Genomic DNA, 25,194 nt, shown 5'->3' on the forward strand with positions numbered 1-25,194 from the left:
ATTTTCAATAACTTACGTATATATATCACAATGTATGAGTGCGTACAGGGTGTGTGGGTGTATGCAGGATGCGTAGGGTGAGTACATGATATGTAGGATGAGTACATGGTGCGTAGGATGAGTATAAGGTACATGGGTACGTGTGTACGTGGGTGCGTGCAAAATGCGTGAGTGAGTGCAGATTGCGTGGATGCGTAAAAAATATAAATATATAAATATAAAATAGAGTGCGTGGGTGCATACGCACCCTGCACACACCCTCGCACTATTTTATATATATATTATTATTATAATATAATATTTAAAAAATATAATAAATATATATATAATAATAAAATATTTTTTATATTTTTATAGAGTGCGTGAGTGCGTGCACTTTGTACACACCCTGCACGCATTCACGCACCTTGTGCGCACTCTGCACGGACCCACACACCCTGCATGCACCCTACGCTTACAGCATCAGTTAACACTTATCATTCTCCTCATCTATGTTTTTTTTTTGTTATTATCTGTATTTGAAATCTAAACATAAATTTATTAATTTTTAAGTATGTTTTTAATCCTTAGAATGTGAATTAGTGATAGTTCGAATAAAGTGTCGAGAGAGGGTATTTTTGGAATTAAAAATAAATTTGCCTATAAAAGTGAAACCACTGTATATTTGCCTAAAAAGATTTACGCGAAAATTTTTTTACCGATTTTAATTAATATCCCCTGTGGAACAATCTTTATTGGAGATGGCCTTGCGCCATGAGCCATTTCTTCATTTGCTTAGCCTTTTGCTATTTCTAATTAAAGTACTAGGTTTATCGTTAAAAGATCGCAGAAATCCTATAAACTGAATGAAATCACACACATGAGCCTCTACGAGGATTTCAATCTTTACTTTAATTCTTACATCATTTCCTCATGGCGACGAGACAATAAAGTAATGACTTGGGAAACAAATAATGTTACTCAAATCATTAATTGTTCATCTTTATATACAACTGGTGTAAGTATCAATCAATTTTGATGAGATATTCTTCTTTTCCTCAAGTAGAATGACCCTGAATGAAGCGCCGAAGGGCCATGAGATGAGGCAATAATTTTTCTCAACTTTTACTACTTAGAACTTGTCTCTCTCACTCTGACACAATAGCCAAAACATGCAGCGATTTTTTCATGAATTATAAATTATTTTATAGGCATCATTGTTTACATAATGCTTACATCCACTTACACAGAACTCTATTGAAATTTTTTGCTCACACTTGATGAGTCTTTGAGGAGTAAATGTATGCACTCAAATGGCTACCGAGGCCAGCTTCACCTGGGCCAGAATGAATTGGATAAAGGGCTTATAAATGCCTTCCTGGAGAAAATTGTGGGACGGTCGAAGACTGTTAAAAGCATATTGAAAACATGTGGTTTCTTCAGGGAATCAAAGAAAGTATAAATAATTTATAATAGCGTTCCGTGATTGAATTAATGTCGCCCGCCAACAATATAAATCAGAAGCGTTAACACTAAGAAAGATAAGCATGAAAGAAGAATAAACTTATCATTTTCATCGCATTTCAATTCACTTTTTTCCAGTGTTTATATTGGCCCGTTCAAGTTTCTTTCTCACCATGACAACATTATAATATTAAGATGGATCGGCAGCAAAACATTACCGAATAATCAGATTGACTATGTCTAAGTAATAAATAAAAAAATTTCCATCAGGGTTTAAGGATAGTGAACTCTAGAGTTGTTAAGGACTGAAGGACTTTACAGAACAATGTCAGCATCAAAGCCGCGAGCTGATTATCATTTCCAAATTCCATCCGGCTCTCTTCTAGCATATTCATACTCTTTGGTCCACTTCAACTTTATATCATTGTCATTCCATGATGTGCCCGGCAAAATGGTTTTCCTTTCCATTTTCAAGTAAAGCAATTAGTTTTGCAAAGGCCGGAAGGAGGAAAGGTTAAGGCAGGCGGTGGACTGGAGAGCTAATAGCGGTGCTGCATGAATTAGGTGAAGTATATATGCATTAGGCTGAAGTGCAGCTGCAGTGTTTATTGGGTGCAATTTTTTGGTGAGTTTCAGTTTTGAGTGATGAGATGCTCTATATGTAATTATTTTGGTTTTGAGTCACGCCACCAAGGAAAATGCCAAAAGATTTGGTTCGAGCCTTTGAGTTGATTGATCTGATTACTGGATAATATATCAATATTATATAATTAAAATTTTAAAATAAGTTTTAATCCTGTTAATTTTAGCATAATATGATGGTTGTATCAATTTGACATCGTGACCTGCACATTCAACTGATTCAACTTGGTTGATCTAAGTGAGTTTTAAAAGAGTAAAAGCAATGGAATAATTTTAACAAACAAATTATTTGTACAAATTGTGTGGCACTAAATGTTTCAGCATGTCAAATATTCACACAATGTATCATTTTTACAAAGTAGTAGATTTCAGCAGATTGAGTGGTTCTGCCTTAATTATTTTAAAGGGCAAGAGAGGAGAGGAGAGGAGAGGAGAGGGGGAAGGGGGAAGTGGTTGCACTTGCACCAGTTAAGCTGACATTTTGTACTATAGATTCCCAGCTGATTAATAAGAAAGAATTTAAAAAGATAAAAACAATGCGTTTAATTGCACACAGTTCTGTTCAAGAGATACAAGGTGGTAGTCAATATTAATCACAGAGTGTGGATAAAGAGGAATCCATGGAGTCAATTCAGATGCTGACTCAACTCTGTGCAGTAATAAAAGAGAAAGAGAAAGTCAGACCAGTAAAGGCATTCAGTGTTTCCATATGACTCAGGTTCAGAAAATGATGGCAGAATGTGAGGCGCACAACACTAACCACGCACCATTAATCAACTATGCTTGCCCTCTTGATGACGCTTCTCCCTTTCAATCACCTGCTGATTCACCTTTCAACATAGTTTTCTGTACACTTCCTGTGCCCTGAACAGCTCCACTAGCAACACAAGCAAACTAAAACACAAGATAGCAACCCAATGCTTGCAAAGGCTTTTTTAAACGATAAATGTGAGACACTCAAGCAAAATTGTGAAAGAAATATTAAAGTCCTAATCTGATGCGGATTTGGTACAGTGAAACCAGGAAAGGGATGATTGTGAAAGAGAAATTATTTTACATCTTTCTAAACTTGATCTGTTTATGTATAGACAAGACTAAAAGACTAAACGAATCAGTGGTTCATCTAACATTTCTGAGAGCCGCAAGCTAGGGTTGATTAAAACATCATAAAGTTGGAAGCTGCTTCTCAAATACAGATCAGTAAGTTTACATCTGTGTTCTGAAATATTATTCTTTCACCTTTCTTTAAGCAATAGAAAGTGTGACTCATACGGTTCGCAAAAGCTAGCACCATTGAAAGGATCAAATCTTGGATAAAGAAAAAATCTTCTGAGAATAAAAGAACCTGATGCACAAAGATATTATTACCTACAATTTACAAATACCAACAAAAATATAATATAATATAATATAATATAATATATATATATTCGCAGTGAGAGAATATGAAGCTCATCTCTTGAGCATTGTAAGGGTTATCGGTTGACCATTATAATAGATCCAAGCATCTTTGGAAAAGTACCAAGCTGATCAGTGATAAAGCAGCAGAAACTAAACAAAACAGGGCGGAGATTACGCAGCTCCCACATTCAACCCACCACCACTTAAAAACAATATACATATATAAACAACAGGACAAAACCAAGTATACCACAATGGTTTTTCAGATACTTCGTGACGAAGCTTAAAGAAGTATAATGTATAGGTTACAAGTTATATCAATGTTAACATATGAGATTTCGGTACGCCTTATCTGAGCATGTGAGACCATCCACCACATATAAACCTTGAAACCCTAAGAAAAAGCCATCACAAAAGGTTAAAGAGTTCAAAAAGTATGCTGAGTGGATGGTGGAGGAAATGGTGGGTGGTGGTAGTGAGAGCGTTAAAAAAGAAGCCAAGAAGGCAGTAGCCGAGTAAGATCAAGAAAGAGCAGAAACAGACAGAGAAGATTCTTGAAGCCATCATGAAAGAAATCAATTCAATGATGAAACCAAAAAGAGTTATACTGACAATGAACACAAACCCTGATCCATTATATAAGTGTAATGATGATCTTTTCCATTTCAGTCAGAAAAAGAGTTCAAAAGCAGTCAAAACCTTTCATCATTACACCAATCTGCTCATGTCCGATGACCTTGATCTCTCTATTTACCAAAAACAATCACCCAGATAGAAAACAACATAAATCAATAGCAAAAACGAAACACCACATATAGTAAGAATATGGGAACTCAAGCAAGGACAACTCACCTTCAGATCGACTCCAAAATAAGAATTAACATGTGTAAATAGAAGCAATAATTGGGGGGAATGAAGCCTGGTCCGACGTCATAAACTCAAGATCATGATCAATATCTCTATTGTTTCTTTTTTTAATTTTTTTTCTTTTTTATAAGATCGATTGAGATAAATCACAGATCCAGTTGGTGGCCTCGGGCCAGACAACATTCCCCTCAAAGAAAAAGCTTCCTCTCATCTTGTTGTTTCTCCAGTGTTTGACAAACCCAATTGACAAGAACGTCGAAAGAGAGAGATGGGTTTGAAATTGTGTGTGAGTCGATGAAGATTGAAGAGTGTGTGAGTGAGTGAGAAATCAGAATAAAAGAAAAGGAAGAGATGAAAAGGCTGAGAAGGAAGATAGACGGAGAAGAAGGTGAAAAGGACAAACAAAGTAATAAAAGCAGCAGGCCCCTCTGACCCTACTTCTCCAGAAATGACCACGACTCCCATCTTCTGCTGTCTCTCTCTTATCACACAGCTCATTCATCCATCTCATCGTCTCTAATCTAAAACATGCAACGCAATATTTATAGAATTCAGCCCCCTCTTTCTCTTTCTCTCTTTTTCTCTTTAGAAAGTGATTTCGAATCCCATGTGCACCGCGAGATCATCATCATGACCTAATCACACCATCATATATTAATCATAATCATAATCCACCAAATCAAATTCTAGTAGTAATAATCCCACAATAATTAGGTTTCCTATGTTGATTATTTCATAAAGCTCATCTTACTAAGAGAAAACCATTTTCAACCGTATGATTATTTGTACATGAAGACGATATGATAATGATGATGAGACAGCACCAAGCAAGTAAGCCAAAAATGAGTCAGAATTATTTGCGCTAGTTTACCGACTTTGCATAAAAATTTGGTTTTGCTTTTTATTTAATTATTAGTTTTTCACCATATAAATTGCTGTGGAATCATTCTCCTTTTCTGCCAGAGTTGTATGCCGAGCATTTAGGCAAGTGAGCAGTATGGCTTCCCATTTATCTTATTTTATAAATACAAGATTATTGGGAGTCAAAAAAGATGAATAATTTAAATAATGTTATTTTGTGAACTGGATTACTCCCTTAAATTTGAATCGATCATATTCAATGACTGACCTAACAGTAAGTATAACATACAGATTATGATAAGTCTCCAATAAATTTCAAACTAATACCCTCCCTCTGCCTCTCAAATTACTCCTCAGAGGCTACAAATTAACATAATTGTGTCCATCTCACTCACCACTTTTGTCATCACCCCTTCAGCCGATCACACCTCTATTGCAATTTTATATATATACATCAACATAATATATATATATATATATATATATATATATATATATATATATATATATATATATATATATATATATATAGAAGGGTGTAAACTATAAATGATTTTCATTAAAAAGGGAACACCCTCGTTCAGTGCAAAACTTTCACTGCTTTTTCTACGCTCGCGGGGGATTCGAGATGACACAAGACACAGACAGACATTAAAAAAGAGCTAGCAGTGGTCACTGGTCACCCTACTGTTCAAAATTCAGGTACTCTCAGGTCCACCCGATGACACATGGTCCTCCCTATTCAGATTCATATATAAACTTTTACGGCCCCACTTGTTTATTACGTTACACCTCCTCTTCTTCCCTCAATGGTAAGTATAACATTTACGTCCATTGCATTAAACTTTCCAAGCATAAGCATACGATCCATACACATCACATTAATTATTTTTGTGTAAAAGGGTGTTTGTTGTGTTGGGAAGTAGCACTAGTTTTTGAAAAGAAGACAGCAATATCCAAGCAGTCACGAGCATTGCTATGCTAGCTAGCTTGCTGCAAACATTAGTTTGAAATTCAAGCTTTGATTGGGTACATACAACAGTGAGTAATTAGTTCTATCTAGTCTAGTGGCTGGCTGGCTAGCTAGCTGACTATATATATATATACAGTGATGATCATTCACAATACCATTTGTTCAAATTGCTTCTGCTTTTTATGTACATTTGTCGCTGTAAACGCTGATGAAAAGTATAGAATTCTTTTCCTTTTTATCAAGTGTCTTTCATGTAAAACAAACAAGAATTCCAAAAGCTTTATTCTCAGTTCGCCTTTCAATTTACTATTATAACATATATCCTTTTGTAAATGTATGTAGTAAAAGAATTCGTTCATGAATGTCCATTTATTTCATGACCACAATTTACCATTGGCCAAGCCTATCCAGCACAGCAGGCACTAAGCTTTACCAAGATTTTTCTTCTTATTTCCCAATTCCCACCTCAAAAAATACCGGCATGGTCTCTTACTTCAATATTTAGATTAATATTTAGGCCGAAAGACTTAGTCTCACACAAGGCTTAGTGCAAATTGAAACTCCCACCTATTAACTTTCGAAAATCTAAATATTTACTTGTCTCTTAAATTTTACTATTATTGTCAAGGGCAAAATCGTCATTTAAAGATTTTTATTTTTTTAAAAAAAATATCTCTTTTTTCTACCTTAATTTTGAAAATTACAATTTCTCCCTAGCCTCATATTTTTCATATTTAAAAATTGACTTCCCCCCCCCCCCCCCCCCCAATCTAGGTTTGCAACCTCCACATTTTTTCCATTCACAGTTGCCCCCAAGCATTCTAAAAATTCTAACCAGATAGACAACGAGGGCCTTCTTTGTCTGTCTTTAGCATCTCTCCCCTACTTAGTCCAAGTTGTTGATGTCCATCTCCCTCTCATTTCTCTCTCGATAGACGCAAAAATTCGGTTGAAATCGAGCAAGAGAGCTCGCTCAATTAGGGTTTAGAATTTGCACCAACGACAAGTCACCAGGAAGGAAGTCTGGCGCCAATGACAAGAATAGAGTACACCAAAGAACAATATAGACTGAAAATCTACAGGCCTTGAGGCATTTTCAATGTGAATCCGATCGAAATTGAGCGAGATCTTTTACTCGATTTCAATTGGATTTTGCATCGACCAAGAGAGAAATGAGGGTCGGTGAAGGAAGGATGCAACAACGACTTGGTCTCTGCAGAGGAAGATGTTAGTGACAAGAGAACAATATCGGAGCTGCTATGAAAACTGAAATCAAAGAGAGGTGAATTATTAATTTTTAAAATTAAAGTAGAGAAAAGATTTTTTTAGATAAAATTTCTAAATGATAATTTTTCCTCTTATAGTAACAATCAAAATTGATAAAAAAGTGAGTATTTAGATTTTAAAAAATTAGTAGATGAAAGATTAAGTTTACATCCAATCTTGCATGGAAAATAGTCATTTGGCCGAATATTTAGCAAAAACACGGTTAAGCTAGTTATTGTCGCTGTGTTTTTGTCACTATGTGCGGCGTGGCTTCAGGATAGATTGTGATGATAATGTTGCGTTGCGTTGCGTACTTTCAAATTTAACATCGCAGCTGATAATATATAGCATTAGGTGCAAGAGTGGTTGAAAAGTGAAAAAGATGAGGAGCCTTTTGTTCAAGCCTAAAAGCTTGCTTGGTTGAGAAAAGAAGATTCTCTAATGACATAAACAACGTATAAAATAGAACCAACCAAAATTTACATGGGTGAAGTCTTTTTATGTTTAAAACTTCAACTCAAACATCCATGCCACGAACGACACCTTGAAATTTCGTTTCCAATTTACTGGTAAGTAAAGCTGAAACCCGAAAAAATTGTTCTAGCTATTATATATTTAAATCTTTTACATGAAATTTTTTTCCCACCAATTGATAAACTTGTTGCGTAAGGGTGAATTTGAGTCAAGTTAGATCGAGCTCGATCGAAATATTCACTTTTTCTAGTGACTTTCGTCTTTTTTTATAATTCTTTTTTTTTCTTACTTTTTTGTGATCATTATTTTTTCTTAACAATTTTTTAGCAACTTTTATAATAAACTCATTATCAATTCAAGCAAGTTAGTTCAAACTCAGGTTAATCATTTTAAATTCAAATTGAGTTAATTTGATTTGATTCAAATTTATCTAACTATGCACTGATTTTCTTTTTGTGGTGGCACTTGCCGTGGTTATGAAATCACATGTCATTAAGGTACAAACAAATCCATATCTATTGATTAGTCTACTTCTTTTAATTTGCTTTCACAGTACATTTACTATGATCAGTCCCTTAATTGCCATGGATTGAATGTTTAAAGGATTATGAATACCAATATAGGATTAGTACGAAGCTATTATTTTTGGCAATATTGCACCCTTGATGAAATTATTAGAATTTTTAAATGGATTAGGAATATATATACTAGGGTTGGATTTTATCCGAACCAAGTTTAAACAAGATCTCATTTGAAATCGATAAACTGAGGTTCAAGTTCGGTGCAAAAGTAATATAATTTTAAATTTAATATGAATCAATTCAAACTCAAATATTTATATTGATTCAAACTCTAATATTGTTTACCAACTCATGCAACTAATATTTCTAAATTTGAGTAAAATTCAAACTAACATTTCTTTTACCTCAATTCGGCTTGATTCCACCAAATTTGTTCCTTTTTTGTTCACGAATACATAAAAATTTCATATTTGCGAATAAAAGCAAAGATTTTTTCCGATCCATGGCAATAAACACCAATTGGGCTCGTCAATTGGTGTCAACTCACCTATGATGGACTTCAGCAGGCCTAACCATTTAGCCTCAAAACCGCCGGAGTGTAAAGAGCTCGCTGTCCTTGTTAAGGTGAAAAATTGGGGGTGAATTCCATCGATGTCAGCTGAAGTTCCGACTGAAACCGTAATACCCTTCTTCAAGAACATGTACAGTATTTTGAAGCCATAATACTCTTATTTGAGCATATAAATGAATTGTATCATTTAAGAGATAAACAATATCATCAATTAAATAAACAAACACTCTGATCTTGAACCAAACTGTTAAACTAAAACTCCTACCTTGAAAGTTACTTTGATTGACAAAAAGTTAATTGCTGTGGTGGAAAATCTCAATGTAAAAGAAAATTTGAGTCCACATCATCAGTAAAGACCTGGATAATTCTAAAGACTAAAATCAGCATGAATACGAAATAGTAATTAAAGGCGACTTGTTTACAGTTTATACAAAAAGAGATGATCGAATCTTCAAGAACCAGCTTTTTCTGTCAGCAATGGAGCCCCGCTGCATTTGTCAAACGCTTCAAGACAAATTTCAGCTGGACCATCGCCCCCACAACCACCACTTAATTGCCACGTTTGAATTCCTAAAATCCCTTAGGGACACCATTGTTTTGACATGCCACAACCGTGGCATTTGGAGATTGGTTTTACATAGACAGTGCTGCCTTGGCTTTGTCGTTTCACAATGATCCAAAGTTGTCTGTTTTGGCTTCGAGCCGAGGTCAAGTTGGTCCTTGCTCAGACTGGCTCAAAATGGAAAAGTAGGAATTGAGCAGAAATTTTACACTAACCATAAAACCCAGATACGCATACAGTTAAAAGATCATAAACAAGCAGTCAGAAGGATTTACAGGCCACAAAGCTTAAGTGATTCAGAACCGATCAAACTAGAAAATGAATATGAATCATAACAAGGCCGGTGAGAGTTCAATACACAAGTTGTCCGACAACAGGTTGACAAAATTAAATGCAAAAACACTGAATACATACAGATAATATTTTTCCCTTTTAAATCAAGCTTGAGGCCCACTCAACTCAAGGGGGTACTCACACCACTTCCCCTGACTATAAATATATTTTTTTGTTGAAAAGCCATCACCCACTTTATATCTAAAAACATAACTACACACCAAGCCAGGAGCAAGCTTTGAGCGACCACATACAGAACAGTGAAATTTGAGGCCTTTCTACCGAGCAGGATTTGGATCTGCAGCAGATAAGAAGAGAAAATTCAGCCATGAACAAATCAAGTACCTGGAATTCCTGTTTGAATTGGAGTCAAAAGCAGAGTCCAGGAATAAACAGCAGCTCGCTGATGAGCTTGGTCTACGACCTTGCCAAGTGGCTGTATGGTTCCAAAATCGTCGAGCAAGATTGAACTCTAAGCAGATTGAGCTTGATTATAGCAAGCTCAAAGCAAATTTTGACACTCTAGCTTCCAGCTATGAATCCCTGAAAGAAAAACATCACTCGTTGCTTGCCCAGGTACTCTGCTTCTATCTCACTGCATATATAGAACACACTAACCACTGCTTATAATGCACTGAACTGAAGAATTTGTGGATTCAACAGTTACAGACACTAAAGACTATGCTTGGGAAACATCAAGATGGCCTATAAAATTCGACACTAGGCCATAATGAAATCTGCAAAGATGTCAAATGCAAGATCGAGGACACCACAACTGAATCCAAAGAAGTGTCTATCTTTGTGTCTGGATGTAATGATCATGTAAGCCATGAGCCTTACATTGATGATAATAAGGGAAGTGTTGAGGGCACTGTGGAAAATAATGCAATGATTAACACAGAATCGTCAGGAAACTGGTGCAATTTTGAGTCCAGTTTTCTTGAGGAGTCAAGTTCTACTTCAGAGTGTGGGAGTTCTTCTGGTCTTGAACAATAGGGTACCATCCTCTCAAAGTTTACTGGACTCTGTAAAATTACACCTTCCTTGAATTTTCGACACCCAACTGTAGAGTGAACTTAGGAAGGCATATTTCCATGATATAGAGCAAATTTTGTGAGAAGATGCACAATTCCAATGGTAGCAAAATTGAGTTGACAAATATATTCAATTAAACAATTAATCCAATCACATAAATGAATGCTCACACAGCAGCATTCATTGGGAATCTTCTATTAATTGTTCTAGAAGAATATTCTTTATTTATCTATAAAAAAGTGATAACAAGTTCTCACATCTTCAAATTTAAGCAATAAATGACAGCATATTAGATCTACATATCCATGCAATTTAGACAAGCAACTCAAAACTATTACACAACAAAAGTATACAAGAAACCACAGCCCATCTGGTAAACGAACATTTAAAGCTCGGATTTAACCTTCACATCTCCATTTGGTAACATGCTTTGTGATTGAGGAAGTCGTTTTGATTCCTGCATTAGAAGCAAAGATCTTTAACTTATGATGATAGGTGAAGAAAACTATCAGAGTTAGATTGAGAGCTTAATATGTTCCTATGCTCTCAAGCAACCCTTCCATTTAATGGTAAAAGTAGTAATTTTAGTGGTACAACCCATGATTGAACTCCATGCATTCATTTTACAGTACATATATTTTTTAATACAATTACAAACATCTCCATTTTTAAATAAATACAGAACAAAGCTCCAACCATCAGTTTTGATGTATGAGTTCTACTACTAAACGAAGCTGCAGTAATTGATAAATGGATATATCATTATATCTTGAACCTCCCAACACTTGCACAAGGGACAAAACACTTAACCAGTAACAATTACAGGCACCTACTTATCGTATGAGTACTGACTGAGTGAAAGCAATAAGTTAACAAATCCCGAACCAGCCAAAAAAGCATCAACTATATGAATATTTAGTTTAATAAAACCACAGTCAGCATTTATTGAGGCTGTAAAAGTTTAAATTTTCAGAGTTTCACTCTATAAAATCTATAACATGCTTACACTGCCTCAATTTCTAAATTGTGCAACAAACAGATCACAAAGAAATTTCCATTAAAAAAAAAAGGTAGAAGAGGAAGAAAAATGAGGCTTTTTCAGCTAGCTGACACAAAGAAGACTAGAAAAGTAGAATAGAAAATTAATAAATAAATGGGGCAATCATATATGATATCCATTCTACGTGACGCATGAGTGTGACAACTTACAGCAGCAGAACTTGCACGTATCTCCCTGTATGCTTCAATTTCATCAGGAAATGCCTGCTCAAGTTCCTCCAAAAGATGCTTACGTAAACTCTGAAAAGCCCAGAAGCAGAATGACGATTCACAAACTTAATAAAACAATCAAACTAAAATCAAGAAAAAATAAAATCGCAATAAACTACCTTGAAAGCATCAGTTTTGCCTTTGGTGACCTGATTTTTAGCAATGCAATTGTTTATAACATCCCTCGTGAATTCATCCGGATTTTTTCCATCATCAATCAAACTACACAAGAAACAATAAATTATGTTACAAAAACCAAAATATCCTCCATGCCACAGAGAATAAACACGAAAAAGAACTCACTTAAGGACCTCCATGGGAACCTGAATGTCGCACTTCTCAGACAATTTGGCCATGTTGTCAAGCTCCATAACCAAAGAATTCCTACAACACCAATCCTAGCACAAATAAATCACCAACCCACAAACAAAAATTAGAAAAAAAGAAAGCAGATTTGAAGAAAATTACAGTCGCTGAAGGAGAGGGAGCTGCGAAGCAACATTAAATGAAGAGATAGTGAGGTACAGCTGGTGGAGCAGGACAAGGGTTTTCTGAATTGAGTTGATAACTTGGTTTAGGTTCTGCTTTGCCTCATCAGCTGCCACCGCAGCTGCATCGTTAGCTTGATTGCTCACGATCCCGTTACCACCACTCGCACCAATTGCATTCTGCGATGCATCCATATCTCTGTCGATTCAATGGAAGCCCAAAGGGTTTTTCAGTTTCAGTTTCTAAAGCCGAGTGAAATGAAAGCTCGTAAAAATACAACTGGGTAATTGTAGAATCATAAAATCAAGAAAGTAAAGTTGTTAAATTAAAGCCCTAAAAGTTCAAAATACAACTGGGATATAAAATTTCAAAGAAGGAAATAGAAGTACATACAACTGAAAGCTACGACAGTTCTTTGCCGCCGAAATTACTTACTCCTATCTTCTACTCGGTAGAAATCACTAATTTCCTTATCGGTCTGGCGTTTCTTCTGAATTCTGTTTGTTTGACCATGAATGTCTCTTCTCGGCTTTTGAATGGGCCGGGCTATATTTCCGTGAGAGTGAACATTTGAATATCCTCACATATTCAATCCCAGCCGCTGGAGTTCGACTGTTCAAATTTGAGCACCAATCGAACATGCCAAAATTAAAGGTAAAAATTGAGCATTTTTATATAGAATAAGTTATTCAGATAAAATATTCTACTGACATCATTAAAAATTCCCCGAATCTGAAGTTAAATTTTTTCAGAATCTGTTCACGTCCAACTTGAAATAACTTTTTCACATTCAAACCAACTTTTAACCAAATTGTGTTTGGGCTAAACCCAGAGAGAATCCGATTATACATATAATGAGAGAAACGGGCCGAATAAAAAAATCCACTGAATTGGGCTTTCGTAGTGGCATAATCTTAATTTGAACCCCTATTGGCTCAAAGAGTTTTTCGATTTGGGAAATGGCCTCCTCCACCAGGCATACACAGCAGTAAAGGTCGGTGAAGCCTATTTATCTAATCATCCAGGAAGAGACTTTACTGCGTCCAAGTAAAGTTTGGCCGTAGCTCATCAAATTCTAAAACAGAAAGTATGAACATTACTTGAAAGATTGAGCAGAGACTCCAAGCCAGCAGCTTGAGCAAAGACGAAAGAATGCTTTAACATAATTTAACATGGGACTATAAGCTTCACTATTCACGTGGTTATAGCGCCATTGTTGGTTGGATGATCAATATCTCACAGTGACTTAGACATCATTGGTCTCATTTGCCTTTAAAAGACACATTGTGAGGAATACAATGGATTAATATTGATCTAACACTCTGGCCCTTGTTTGATGTAAAACTTTTTGCATCAATATAAAGTTGAGAAAGATTAGGAAAAACATCTAACATCATCCTTATAGACAATGCGATGGATAATAATAGTTCAAATCCAACACATAGTAAATCTAAACTGTGTGACTATATTCTTCAACAAAATCATAAGATATTATCTATTTTGGTCTTTGTTGATCTCATAATTTTGCCTAAAAACATCATCTAATAAGAGAGAGACAATTAGTTTGTTTTGATCAAAAATCCTTAACTTTTGTTCAATATATGAATTACAAGCAAAGCACAAAAGCAATGGGAACCAAATCAATATACATGATTGATATATATATATAGTATTATGTTACTTTGCATTGCTTTAATCAAGAGGGTCCCTCAACCGGGTCTTATATATATGTGTGTGTTTGTGTGTACAGCTAAATCCCTTTTCTATTGTCGAATAACATTTCAAGATGTCAAAATCATTACCTACTATGCTATTAATCTTCCTCTTGATTCCATCCTAATAGATCTATACTTAGTTCTGTAATTAATCCTTCTTTTTCCACCTTAAACTTTCGTTTCATGCATATAAGATTTCTGAAGATCTTAAAGGACGTTCAGAGATATATATGCTATACCTAGCTTCTTTTTCAGTGTGAAGAGGAAATAGAATCAAGACAGTAGCACACTACCCTTTAATTTAATTTAATTTCCCATGTGCTTCTGGCTCAGGGAATCGAAGGAAAAAGATAACAAGAAGCCCGGAGTAGTTTATTAGAAGTCCCAGAAAATGATAGAAAGCTTTTTCTTTTACCTTAACTTGCTTACAAGTCATATTCCTTCCAGCTAATTGTGCTTCTGTTGAATCTTCTTAAACAATAAGCATGGATGTAAATAAACAAGTATATTATTGATTTTAATTACATTGCGGAATAGTGCTGCTGGAATTGCCGAATTGGTGACAGCACCTTTGTACTCATAAATGGTTTGGTTTGGGCTTACAAGAGTAATCTTATTAATAAATATCATTTATTATATGGAGAGAGACGAGGACCTTTTTGAGTAAACAAGGAAAAATCACACAATTTTTTTTGAGTGTGTTTATTTACTTTATTAATTCTACACTCTTGGTTCGTTCAATATCAATAGCACAGAATTAAACTGCAGAATTTCCAATAAAGCCGATGGAATTTTCACCCATAAACTAATGATGTGCTATGGATAAAATCGAATCCTTTAACGTAATATCAAAAAAATGATTCACATTCGTGCAGTCAAGGTCTTCCGAATATGAGCTGTATAGACAAATTTCAAATAATCTAATCGAGAGTGAAGACCAAGACTCCAAACTCATGACATCTGAATTTAATTTCCATGATTAAAGTGTTCTTGAGGAATCTTCTTCATTTAATGGTGGAACAACTGCCTCTGGTGAACAACTCATAATTGTTCATCACCAACCATTTATTGTATTGAATTATATTTTATATATATATGTATGTGTATGTGCACAGAGTAAGCAAAAACTTTAAAGCTTCCCAAGTTGAACATAATTAAATCACTGAACTAACCTTTTTCTCTCGAATCGAAAAGAGAATAATTAAAGCCTGATAAATTTTTATCGTTGTTTATTTCAATTCATTAGTGCTCCTCTTCTAAAGTTGATATGAAACTTCCTCAACAATCAACTACGTACATAATGAAGGTCAACCCAGTTGAGATTTAACCATACGTCTGGCAAGATAGCAATGATATTATATGGTCAATCACAAATATCTAATTGCACCAAAGAGCATAGAAGCTAGGACGATAGCCACATTGTTTCTGAATTTGGCCATAATAATAATATGGTTGAAAATTTTTTTGAAAAAAAAAGTTGCCACCACTACTTTATTGTATTCTTTTGCCCTAGGCAATAATTCATCCATCTCCCATCACCTTATATCTCTACAAAATCAATGCAGTTTTGACTTACCTTTGAGTCAAAACGAGAATGCAGCAATTTGTACATTCGAATAACGATTCAGATGGTTTGAATGACTGGATGAGTCAAAGGAATCAAATAATGGCTTGTGCTTTTTTAATATTTTACAAGTAGGAAAGACCAGTATAATCCACTGATTAAATGGGAATATTGACTCGCCTTATAACAAGTAAAACATGGTGAATAAGTAGCAGTTAAATCTGAAACTTGATAAAGTATAGATATAAAGTTTTACATATACATATATATATATATGTAATCTATATTGGACGGATTAAGGTAAAAAGAAATTTCAAGTATAATTTGATTTTGTAGAGGCACTCAGTGTTTTGTACTGTGGCCATTGATATCAGACTTGCTTTATGGATTCATAATTGCAGCTCCACATAAACATATCTTGTATTTTAATTTATAACAATCCAAAGCGTGGTTCTTTGATTATGTTGGAATCTGTAATCAATATGTCTTTTGAATGATGCTGTCACAAATCTGCTGGCCTCCCTTAACTTATCGCTTTCTTTTCTTTTCTTTTTTGTGGTGCACATATTTTCCATTTGAAAGCTATTGAAACCTTTCTTTACTTCACACTACTAATTTCTCACATTTCATTACTTTGTATTTATGAGATGTTTAAAATGAAAGATGATGAAAAATTATTCTGCAGTTAGAATTTCTCTTTGGAAAAATATAGAGAAGGGGTCAATACGTAGATTGCACGTAGGATTTCTTCTACCCAATAATAGCAGCAAAAATACTATCATATCTTCTATATTATGTAATTACATAATTATTCAATCCTTTTTATCTTATCAATACAATATTATTTTTTGCATCACATATTGTTATTCTACCAAAATTTATCTAGATCAATAATATAAGCTTTTTGAATCATCTCACTATAATAATGAATTATACCTCTAATGAATTTTTGGTTATCAACAATTATGAATCTTATATTGGCAAAATCTTGATTAGTTTTAAGAAAAAAATGGATATATTCTAATGGCATCCGTGAAAAAATTATAGGCATCAAGCTCAAAGAGCATTAATTCCACAAGAATCGAATTAATATAAGGTGATAGTAAAAGGAATAATTAGGTAAAAATTGTAGTTTGAGTTTGATAAATCCTAATATATATATATATATATATATATATAGTAATACTTTTTTTCATAAATTATAAAAAATAAAAAAAAATCTCAAATGATTATTGGAAACAAAGTCACCCTCCTAACCTTAGATTATGTCTGTCTTATGTTGCAAATAATTAGCGTCAATTTTGACAACGTGGGACCCAATTCTCATGTGGCTATCTTCGTGTTGTCACATGTTTTAATGTGACAATTTTGTCCTTCCACTTAAATGCACATGATTTAGATAGACGATAAAACATTGGCCACTGTACGCGTGGAGACTTGTCCATTCTCAATCAAATTTTAATAGAAAAGATTTCATTGTACACGTGGATCCTGAGTGCATTACATAATCCATGCGGAGTTTGTGCTTCCCGCACAAAGCCATGTAATGTAACTATTATGATCAAAACTTTGAATCGACGCGTGTTAAACATCACATCACACCGCTTTTATATATATATATATATATATATATATATATATATATATCTGATACTTAGATTTTTATTATTCATGCGAGGCTCAAAATCCGATAACATTTTGCATCACTTATATGACGAAATTTGGTTTGTTGTTTATCCTGAGAGAATGCTTCTTCACATTCACAGAATGTATAGAAGATATTTAAACAAGGACAGGACTTGGCTTTAGACCAAAATTCTTGTATATCATCTAATTTAAGATGATATTTATCTAATCCCTCCCTTTATATTTATAAAATGATTGAAAAAAGGTATTGTGTTTTATAGTTATGCTAGCTAATAGAATAATACGTTCTCGGGTAAAATATATTCATCTGCAGATGGAAGCACTGACTACTACTGCTTCTGTAACAAATCACTTTCAAGAATGATATTCCACGAGTAGAGTATACGTATAGCACTTACGTACACATACATATCTTTGTGTTTACAGAATCCTTATTCAATGGCTATATTAAGTGTGAGGGCTGGCACCCTTTGGATTGTCTTTGGACAAAAACCCAACCTAGGATCAAAATCAGGATACCTAAAGTCTTATTCGTATATGGTATTATTTAATGTTATTGTGGCGGCGCACACCGATATTTCATTTCTTTTTCTTTTTCTTTTTTCCGTTATAGTGAAGGTCACAGCATAAAGTCCTTAACTTAACCGTTACTCACAGCTCACAAATCCCCCATACCACAAATACCTTCTTCAACACTCTCTATATATACCAAACACCCCACTTCCTGATTTACCCAAAAAAAGAAACAAAAACTTACTCAGATACTTGTTATTTTCTTCAATGGAAACACAGGTGGAATGGTTTTGGGTTTTGGCTCTTCCTTCCAAATGTAAAACTTTCTCATCCTTTCACAACATCTTTTGTTTTTTTATTTTTCTTTGCATGGCTTCGCTATCCATGGCTTTTTGCCACTGGGCTTACTCTGGAGGCCCCGCCTGGGGTAAATACTGGCTCAAAAGAGGAGTAAAGCCTAGGACAATACCCGGACCTCGAGGCTTCCCGATACTTGGAAGCATCAGTCTCATGACCAGCCTGGCTCACCACAACCTGTATGCAGCAGCTGAATATTTCAGAGCAAAACGACTCATGGCTTTCAGCCTCGCTGACACTCGTGTTATCATCACATGCAATCCAGATGTGGCTAAAGAGATCCTAAACAGCTCCGCTTTCGCTGACCGTCCAATTAAAGAGTCTGCTTATAGCTTAATGTTTAACCGAGCAATAGGGTTTGCTCCTTACGGAGTTTACTGGCGAACGTTAAGAAGAATCGCTGCAACTCATCTCTTTTGTCCCAAGCAGATTAGTTCTACTGAGTCACAGAGATCTGATATCGCCTCCCAAATGGTGTCCATCATCGCATGCTGTAGCGGAACGATTCGAGTACGTGATATTCTCAAGCGGGCTTCACTTAATAACATGATGTATTCAGTGTTTGGTCGTAAATATCAACTACGTTGTTGGAATAATACTGAAGTTGATGAACTACACCGGCTAGTTGAAGAAGGTTACGAACTGTTAGGAAAGCTTAATTGGTCTGATCACCTTCCATGGCTAGCAGGTTTTGACCTCCAAAAAATCCGGTACAGATGCTCAAAACTAGCCCCGAAAGTGAACCGGTTTGTGACCCGGATCATTCAAGAACACAAGAACCAAACCGATCAAAAGAACAATGATTTTGTGGATGCTTTACTCTCTCTTGATGGAGCCGATAGATTGTCACACCATGATATGGTTGCGGTTCTTTGGGTAAGCTACAAACAAACTGGCCATCGGGAAAACGTTTTCTTATTTATTTGTGATATTTTGTTTCCTTTTGCATGGTATTTGTTTTCTGAGAAATGACAGGAAAATAATTAAAATAGAATAGAATTTTTAATTTTATAATGTTTAGTTTGGCTCGAACGGGCTGTTCATCTTCTCAGTTTCGAAAACGTACAATGATCTCCTTTTTATTAATATTAATGACTTTCTTAATCATGCTAATTATTGCAGGAGATGATATTTAGAGGAACGGACACAGTTGCAGTTTTAATCGAGTGGATACTCGCGAGGATGGTACTTCACCCGGATATCCAATCAAAGGTGCATGATGAGCTTGATAAAGTTGTGGGAAGATCAAAGCCGTTAACTGAATCTGATATTCGATCAATGGTATACCTGCCAGCGCTAGTAAAGGAGGCTTTAAGGCTACATCCACCGGGGCCACTTTTATCATGGGCCCGTTCAGCAATCACTGACACCGTAGTCGATCGTTATCACGTGCCTGCAGGGACCACGGCTATGGTTAATATGTGGGCCATAATGAGGGACCCACAGCTGTGGGTGGACCCCGTGAAGTTCATGCCGGAGAGGTTTATCGCGAGTCAAAATGGTGGTGACGAGGACGTGGCAGAGGCGTTTTCGGTGATGGGGTCTGACCTCAGGCTGGCGCCATTCGGGTCGGGTCGTAGGGTGTGCCCGGGAAAAGCGTTGGGTTTGGCCACGGTTACGTTCTGGGTAGGGAGTTTGTTGCATGAATTCAAGTGGGTGAAATCGGATGATGAGTCGGTGGACCTTCGTGAAGAGCTAAGGCTTTCATGTGAAATGAAAAATCCACTCACCGTTAAGGCACAGCCAAGGCGCTGGTGATAACTGAGTTTAGACCGAGTTATATTACCGTACGTAGCAGCCAATGAGTTGGTAGTAATCAGTGAGAGTGTGATGATATTTGCTTTATAATCCAATGTTATTTGTATATTAACAACCAACAGTTTGGATATTGTATATATATAAATTTTGGTATGATATGGAAACGAAATCCTACAATAATTAGTTTAAATAAAAGGGCAAAAATTTTGGTATGATATGCTCAAAATTTTGATAATTAAAAGATGATTTAATTATTAGGTAATGATAGCGTATATGATTAACAATTATAGGTATTGTGTAACATTTGTGAGTAGAGTTAGTAATTTTTAATACAATTCATTAATCCGATACGATATGATATGATATGAGAAATATCATATTAAGATTGAGTTTTTTTATACAAAATTTATTATAAATGTGTTTGATTTAATTAATTAGATTATAAACATATTTTAAATATTTTACTCATATTATAATTATATATTATATCTCGATAGTAAGAATTTAAAATTTTTATAAGTTATATATAGTTGAATTTTTATATAACTATAATTATTCCTATTTTTTTATTTAAATATTTTATTTTATTATTAAATAATAAAAAATTGATTTGATTAGTCAAATTATTGACATATTTTAAAAGCTTATTATATAAATTTTTAAATCATTTGTCAATAACACAAAATATTATATTGTGTGTTTTATTAATATTATATTAAAATAATTTGGTAAAAAAATTAAAATGACAAAAATATTTTGAAGAGTAAAAACAAGAGTAATACTATGTGTGGATACACAAATATATTCATATGATCATATGATTGGTTAAAATTCAAAATCAGATGAACATATAAATGTGTACATATTTGTGTTAGGTACACATAGATTGGTAAAAACAATAGATAATTTTAGGTTAGACTGAGTCAACTCAAATATTAAAGAGTTATATTAGGATAAAAAAATTTAATATGACTCTAATTCAAATTAGATTAGATTTAAAAATCTTTAATATAAAATTCAAACTAATACAATTAGATAATATAAACTATCAATTCTACTTGTTAGTTATCATCGTCATCACGATCTCTTTAAAATATAATTGATATATCATATCATTATAGAATGAAAGAAGCCTTTTTCTTCTATAAATAATTTTTTTGACATTTTCTTCCGAGATTTACTCAAATTAACCAATAACATAATTGTGATGGTAAGGTTTCAAAGTAACAAACTTAACCATATAAAAACAATCTCCTATTCATTATCTCTTCTCTTGCATAGACAACAAGAAGACTAATTAATAAATAATAATATATGGGGTTTTTTTATTAATAAATAAGTACGTGTAAAGGTAATAATAGGTTATGAAAAGACTCATAAATATAATTAGATTGTATAAAAGTTCTATGAGAAGGTCTACAAAACGATCCAAAATAATTTATAAAAAACTCACAAGCTTTCAAATTTCCTAAGTTGACACGATTTACAAAGATTTATATTTTTATGAGTCTTGGTTTGACACAGCCCGCGGCAGGCATAGTGAATATTGCCAATTTTGCCACATCCCGTTGATAGGCCTAGATAAGTAAGTGTGATAGACAAAAAATATGAACAAGTGGGAGAAGAGCACGTGGATTGAAAAATGTCTTACATGGGATGGAGATAAGTATGCCATAAAATTAAAAAAGGCCCAAACATAGATTGTAATCTAGCAAGCGAGTTCTTTCTTCTTCTTCGTGTCAAGTCAATAATATTGCAAGAAAGATGCAAGGAGATTATTCAGTTAATATGTATGCTTGTCTTTTGGCCTGCTTACTTTTCTCATACGTCGTAATTTGACAAGCCCTACAGATTATTATAAACTTTAAACACTCCATATGAATTCCCAGATTTTTCCTAAACAAACCTCAATTGTCTTTTCAAATGCTCTTGTCTCTTCCGGGACCATACATGAGGATCAATTTAGATTCTTTGTTTTGCCACACTGCAAATTTCTGTGGTTGTGCTTCAGTACTGCTTAAATTATTTATTACTGAAAGGACTTCAAGCGTCAGGCTACGATCGAAAAAGTTGAGTCGGCAAAAGTTAAGTTATTATTGGATAAGGCAGCAGTAAAATAAACAACTGAAAACAACGTTTTTTTACATTAACCGAACTGACATGTAGAAGACTGATTAGTCAGTTCTTAAACAAACCCAGATCCTGCACCCTAGAAAGCGCCTTTTCAAATTGGGTCCATTTCTGCTCCATTGTCCCAATGAATCCAATAGACATTCTAACCAAGCCTGGTGAAATCCCAGCCAGGGCTTTTTCTTCAGCATTCATTTCACTACTGGTGCTGCTACCAGAGCAAGACATGAGAGTCTCGTAGTAGCCCAAGCTGACTGCCATGAACCCAAACTGAGTACAGTTTTGCAAGTAGCTCATCAAGCGGTTGGCTTTTTCTTCGGTTTCCATGTCCAGACAGAGAAGGCCGCCAAACCCATATTCCTTGTTGGCCATGGACTTTAAGAGCTGATGCTGTGGGTGTTCTTCGAGGCCTGGGTAGACAACTTTCAGGCCCAGCTTCTTCATTCTTGTGGCATAAGTCATTGCTCGGTGGCAATGCTCCTTCATTCTCAGGCTTAGATGGGGAATTCTCTCGGACAGTTCAAAGGCAACTTTTGCATTCATGGTTGGGCCTAGCAGCATCAGGGTTCCTTGTTGAAGGTCCATCATGGAATTTACCAGGCTGGCAGGCCCACAAATAGCCCCTGAACAAAAGTAAAATACCATAAAAACAAACGAATATTTATTCCACGCAAACAAGGATGTGGTTTCTTGAACCCCACCCAGAGAACGACATTTTCACTTTGAGTTTGAGTTTCTAACCCAGAGAATGGCATTCTGTTCATCATAAAAGTTATTAGAAAGTTATAAAAAGAAACAACAATAAATCATCAGAGGGAAAAAAAAAAATCAATGAGTAAAATAAAAAATTACTAAAAAAGATAATTTTATTAAATTTTTTTTTTTTGGATGATTCAATTGTGTCAAACTGACTCACTCAATTTCAATGTTGGATTGGGTTATCCCTACTTGAGCCAAACAAACACTACATCAAGCAAACACAATGGGACCTCGTGGGACAAAGAAAGAAATCGCCAAAATTTCTTTTTGAATCTCTATGCTATGCAAAATATCCCTATTAGTACAACGTTCGTGTCATATTGTTATTGGCAAAATTAAAGGTGACCACAAAGTTGCCACCATATCAGAATCATACTATATATTAAGATTCCATAAGTACGAAATTATAAAAGCACTAAAATTGGTAAATAATTAAAATTAAAAAAAATTAAAAAGCAATAACTTAAGATAAGGACTTCCATTCAATATTCACGAGGCTCAAAATCTAACCACATCTACTTTTTTAACAGCTGCTCCACTGTACATGGTGGACAAATTTACCTGCAATAATGTCGGCCCCGCCACTTATGAACTTGGAGATACTGTGAACCACCACATCTGCTCCCAGGCGAGCCGGCGAGAGAACCATCGGAGCGAATGTGTTGTCGACCACCACCTTGACTCCCTTGTCGTGAGCTATACGGCTCAGCTCCGGTATGTTGGCTACTCTGAGTGTTGGGTTCGACAGTGACTCAAAATATAACACATTGGTTTTCCCTTGTACGATCGCGTTTTGAACCATCTCCAGGTCGCTGATGTCCACAAACGTCGTCGTTATGTTGCACGCCCTTCGCAAGAAGTGTGTCAACAGTGCGTGGGTCCCCCCGTAGAGTGTCCTTGATGCCACCACGTGTCCTCCGCTGCTGCACAGTTGCATCAACACAGACGAAATTGCAGACATTCCTGCATCTCATAAAAAATACATTTAAAAATTCTCAAGTAATGATAATTAGGCTCAGATTATGAATTGACATACCGCTGGCAGTGCAATACGCGGCTTCGGTTCCTTCAAGGGCGGCCATCTGACGGCCGAGGTTTAAGACGGTGGGGTTAAAGTGACGGCTGTAGATGAAGAAATCACGATCAGGACCAAGCTCTCCGGAGAACATACGGCGCATCGTTTCTGGCTCCATGACCGTGAAGGTAGCGGAAGCTTCGATGGACATATTAACGCCACCGTGCTCACCAAACTCATGGCGGGCACTGGCTAATGCAGCAGCAGGGTCTTCGCAAGCCCCTGACAACATGGATTTCTTAGTGATGAAAAGATCATCACCGTCAAAATCATCATGGCCAGATCTTTTCTTGCCAGGGAAAACAAAGCCATGGGTTTTGGTTTCTGCCATTGAAGGAAAAATGAATGCTTCTGAGAAGAGAAGTGTGGTTTGGAATGAGATGGTGGCTAAAATGCTATATAAATAGAATAGAGAGAGAGTAACGGACTATGGACGCCCTAAAACTCTGTAAATATGTACAGTGAATGTGGTCGTTTAATGGGGCAAATACGGTGGAATACATAATTGGTAGGTAACATTTATATAGTATAGATTATTCAGGTCCTCGAACTGCTAACTTCTGCCAATTAAACCCTTACTCTGCCAACTCTGTGTACGCGTACATGAAGCAGTCTGTCTGTTGCTGATGAAATTTACTTCATCTTGACTCTTCCCCATTCCCCTTTCAACTTTTATTTCTGCGACATTCTTTCTACGTGTGTGTTCCGAAGGCTTGATCGAGCCTTTAGACATCAGAAATTATGTACATAATTCCAGAGTTTCCTGCACTAAGATAAGGCTTAATCCATCCACGATATAAAGGCCTACTAAGAATCTTCATCCTAATCCGCTTCCGCTTGTGGCGTATTAAGATCCCATAATAAATTTTGATATCTACTGGGATGATACAGATTATGTATGTATGGAAAAAGAGTTGTATACAGTAGTTTTTTAAAAAATAATTAGTCTTGTTAAAGAACTACTGTATG

The 25,194-nt window shown here is 35.3% G+C and overlaps 3 protein-coding genes and 2 long non-coding RNA genes across 7 annotated transcripts; 2 read left to right on the forward strand and 3 right to left on the reverse strand.

Annotated features, from left to right (window-relative positions):
* Positions 1 to 2,603: 2,603 nt before the first annotated feature.
* Positions 2,604 to 5,081, reverse strand: LOC123210347. 2 transcript variants are annotated; one of them, XR_006501256.1, is made up of 2 exons: positions 4,339 to 5,081; positions 2,604 to 3,430 (listed from the first exon to the last, which is right to left on the reverse strand). It is a non-coding gene; the product is annotated as an uncharacterized LOC123210347 (long non-coding RNA). The 2 variants fall into 2 exon arrangements; XR_006501255.1 differs by having other exon boundaries at positions 2,604 to 4,232.
* A 5,000-nt stretch (positions 5,082 to 10,081) lies between these two features.
* Positions 10,082 to 11,036, forward strand: LOC123210059. Its single transcript, XR_006501194.1, has 2 exons — positions 10,082 to 10,490; positions 10,578 to 11,036. It is a non-coding gene; the product is annotated as an uncharacterized LOC123210059 (long non-coding RNA).
* A 114-nt stretch (positions 11,037 to 11,150) lies between these two features.
* On the reverse strand, positions 11,151 to 13,300 carry LOC123210057 (mediator of RNA polymerase II transcription subunit 10b-like). Of its 2 annotated transcripts, none has more exons than XM_044628222.1 (6): positions 13,143 to 13,300; positions 12,687 to 12,905; positions 12,522 to 12,602; positions 12,338 to 12,440; positions 12,159 to 12,248; positions 11,151 to 11,406 (listed from the first exon to the last, which is right to left on the reverse strand). In XM_044628222.1, exons 2-6 carry the CDS (start codon positions 12,899 to 12,901, stop codon positions 11,335 to 11,337), a joined length of 561 nt encoding a protein of 186 aa, XP_044484157.1. In that variant the 5' UTR covers positions 12,902 to 12,905; positions 13,143 to 13,300; the 3' UTR covers positions 11,151 to 11,334. The 2 variants fall into 2 exon arrangements, with proteins under 2 accessions (XP_044484157.1, XP_044484155.1); XM_044628220.1 differs by having other exon boundaries at positions 13,101 to 13,257.
* Positions 13,301 to 18,305: 5,005 nt separating this feature from the next.
* LOC123210869 (cytochrome P450 78A9-like) lies at positions 18,306 to 20,425 on the forward strand. The gene is made up of 2 exons (XM_044629360.1): positions 18,306 to 19,379; positions 19,626 to 20,425. Exons 1-2 carry the CDS (start codon positions 18,414 to 18,416, stop codon positions 20,259 to 20,261), a joined length of 1,602 nt encoding a protein of 533 aa, XP_044485295.1. The 5' UTR covers positions 18,306 to 18,413; the 3' UTR covers positions 20,262 to 20,425.
* Positions 20,426 to 22,331: 1,906 nt separating this feature from the next.
* LOC123212473 (methionine gamma-lyase-like) lies at positions 22,332 to 24,784 on the reverse strand. Its single transcript, XM_044631630.1, has 3 exons — positions 24,187 to 24,784; positions 23,712 to 24,113; positions 22,332 to 23,014 (listed from the first exon to the last, which is right to left on the reverse strand). Exons 1-3 carry the CDS (start codon positions 24,554 to 24,556, stop codon positions 22,440 to 22,442), a joined length of 1,347 nt encoding a protein of 448 aa, XP_044487565.1. The 5' UTR covers positions 24,557 to 24,784; the 3' UTR covers positions 22,332 to 22,439.
* Between the last annotated feature and the right edge of the window lie 410 nt (positions 24,785 to 25,194).

This window comes from Mangifera indica, chromosome 3 (assembly GCF_011075055.1).
Source record: "Mangifera indica cultivar Alphonso chromosome 3, CATAS_Mindica_2.1, whole genome shotgun sequence".
In the NCBI taxonomy this organism is placed as follows: domain Eukaryota; kingdom Viridiplantae; phylum Streptophyta; class Magnoliopsida; order Sapindales; family Anacardiaceae; genus Mangifera; species Mangifera indica.

Bases quoted from the DNA above. Each gene is read 5' to 3' on its own strand.
- LOC123210057 (XM_044628222.1), bottom strand. From the start codon at position 12,901: ATGGATGCATCGCAGAATGCAATTGGTGCGAGTGGTGGTAACGGGATC. The intron at 12,249-12,337 runs GTAGTTTATTGC...TGGGCTTTTCAG, and splicing joins GCAAAACTGATGCTTTCAAG to AGTTTACGTAAGCATCTTTT. The intron at 11,407-12,158 runs GTAAGTTGTCAC...CTTCTAATGCAG, and splicing joins TACGTGCAAGTTCTGCTGCT to GAATCAAAACGACTTCCTCA.
- LOC123212473 (XM_044631630.1), bottom strand. From the start codon at position 24,556: ATGGCAGAAACCAAAACCCATGGCTTTGTTTTCCCTGGCAAGAAAAGA. The intron at 24,114-24,186 runs GTATGTCAATTC...TATGAGATGCAG, and splicing joins CGCGTATTGCACTGCCAGCG to GAATGTCTGCAATTTCGTCT. The intron at 23,015-23,711 runs GTAAATTTGTCC...ACTTTTGTTCAG, and splicing joins CGGGGCCGACATTATTGCAG to GGGCTATTTGTGGGCCTGCC.
- LOC123210869 (XM_044629360.1), top strand. From the start codon at position 18,414: ATGGAAACACAGGTGGAATGGTTTTGGGTTTTGGCTCTTCCTTCCAAA. The intron at 19,380-19,625 runs GTAAGCTACAAA...TAATTATTGCAG, and splicing joins ATATGGTTGCGGTTCTTTGG to GAGATGATATTTAGAGGAAC.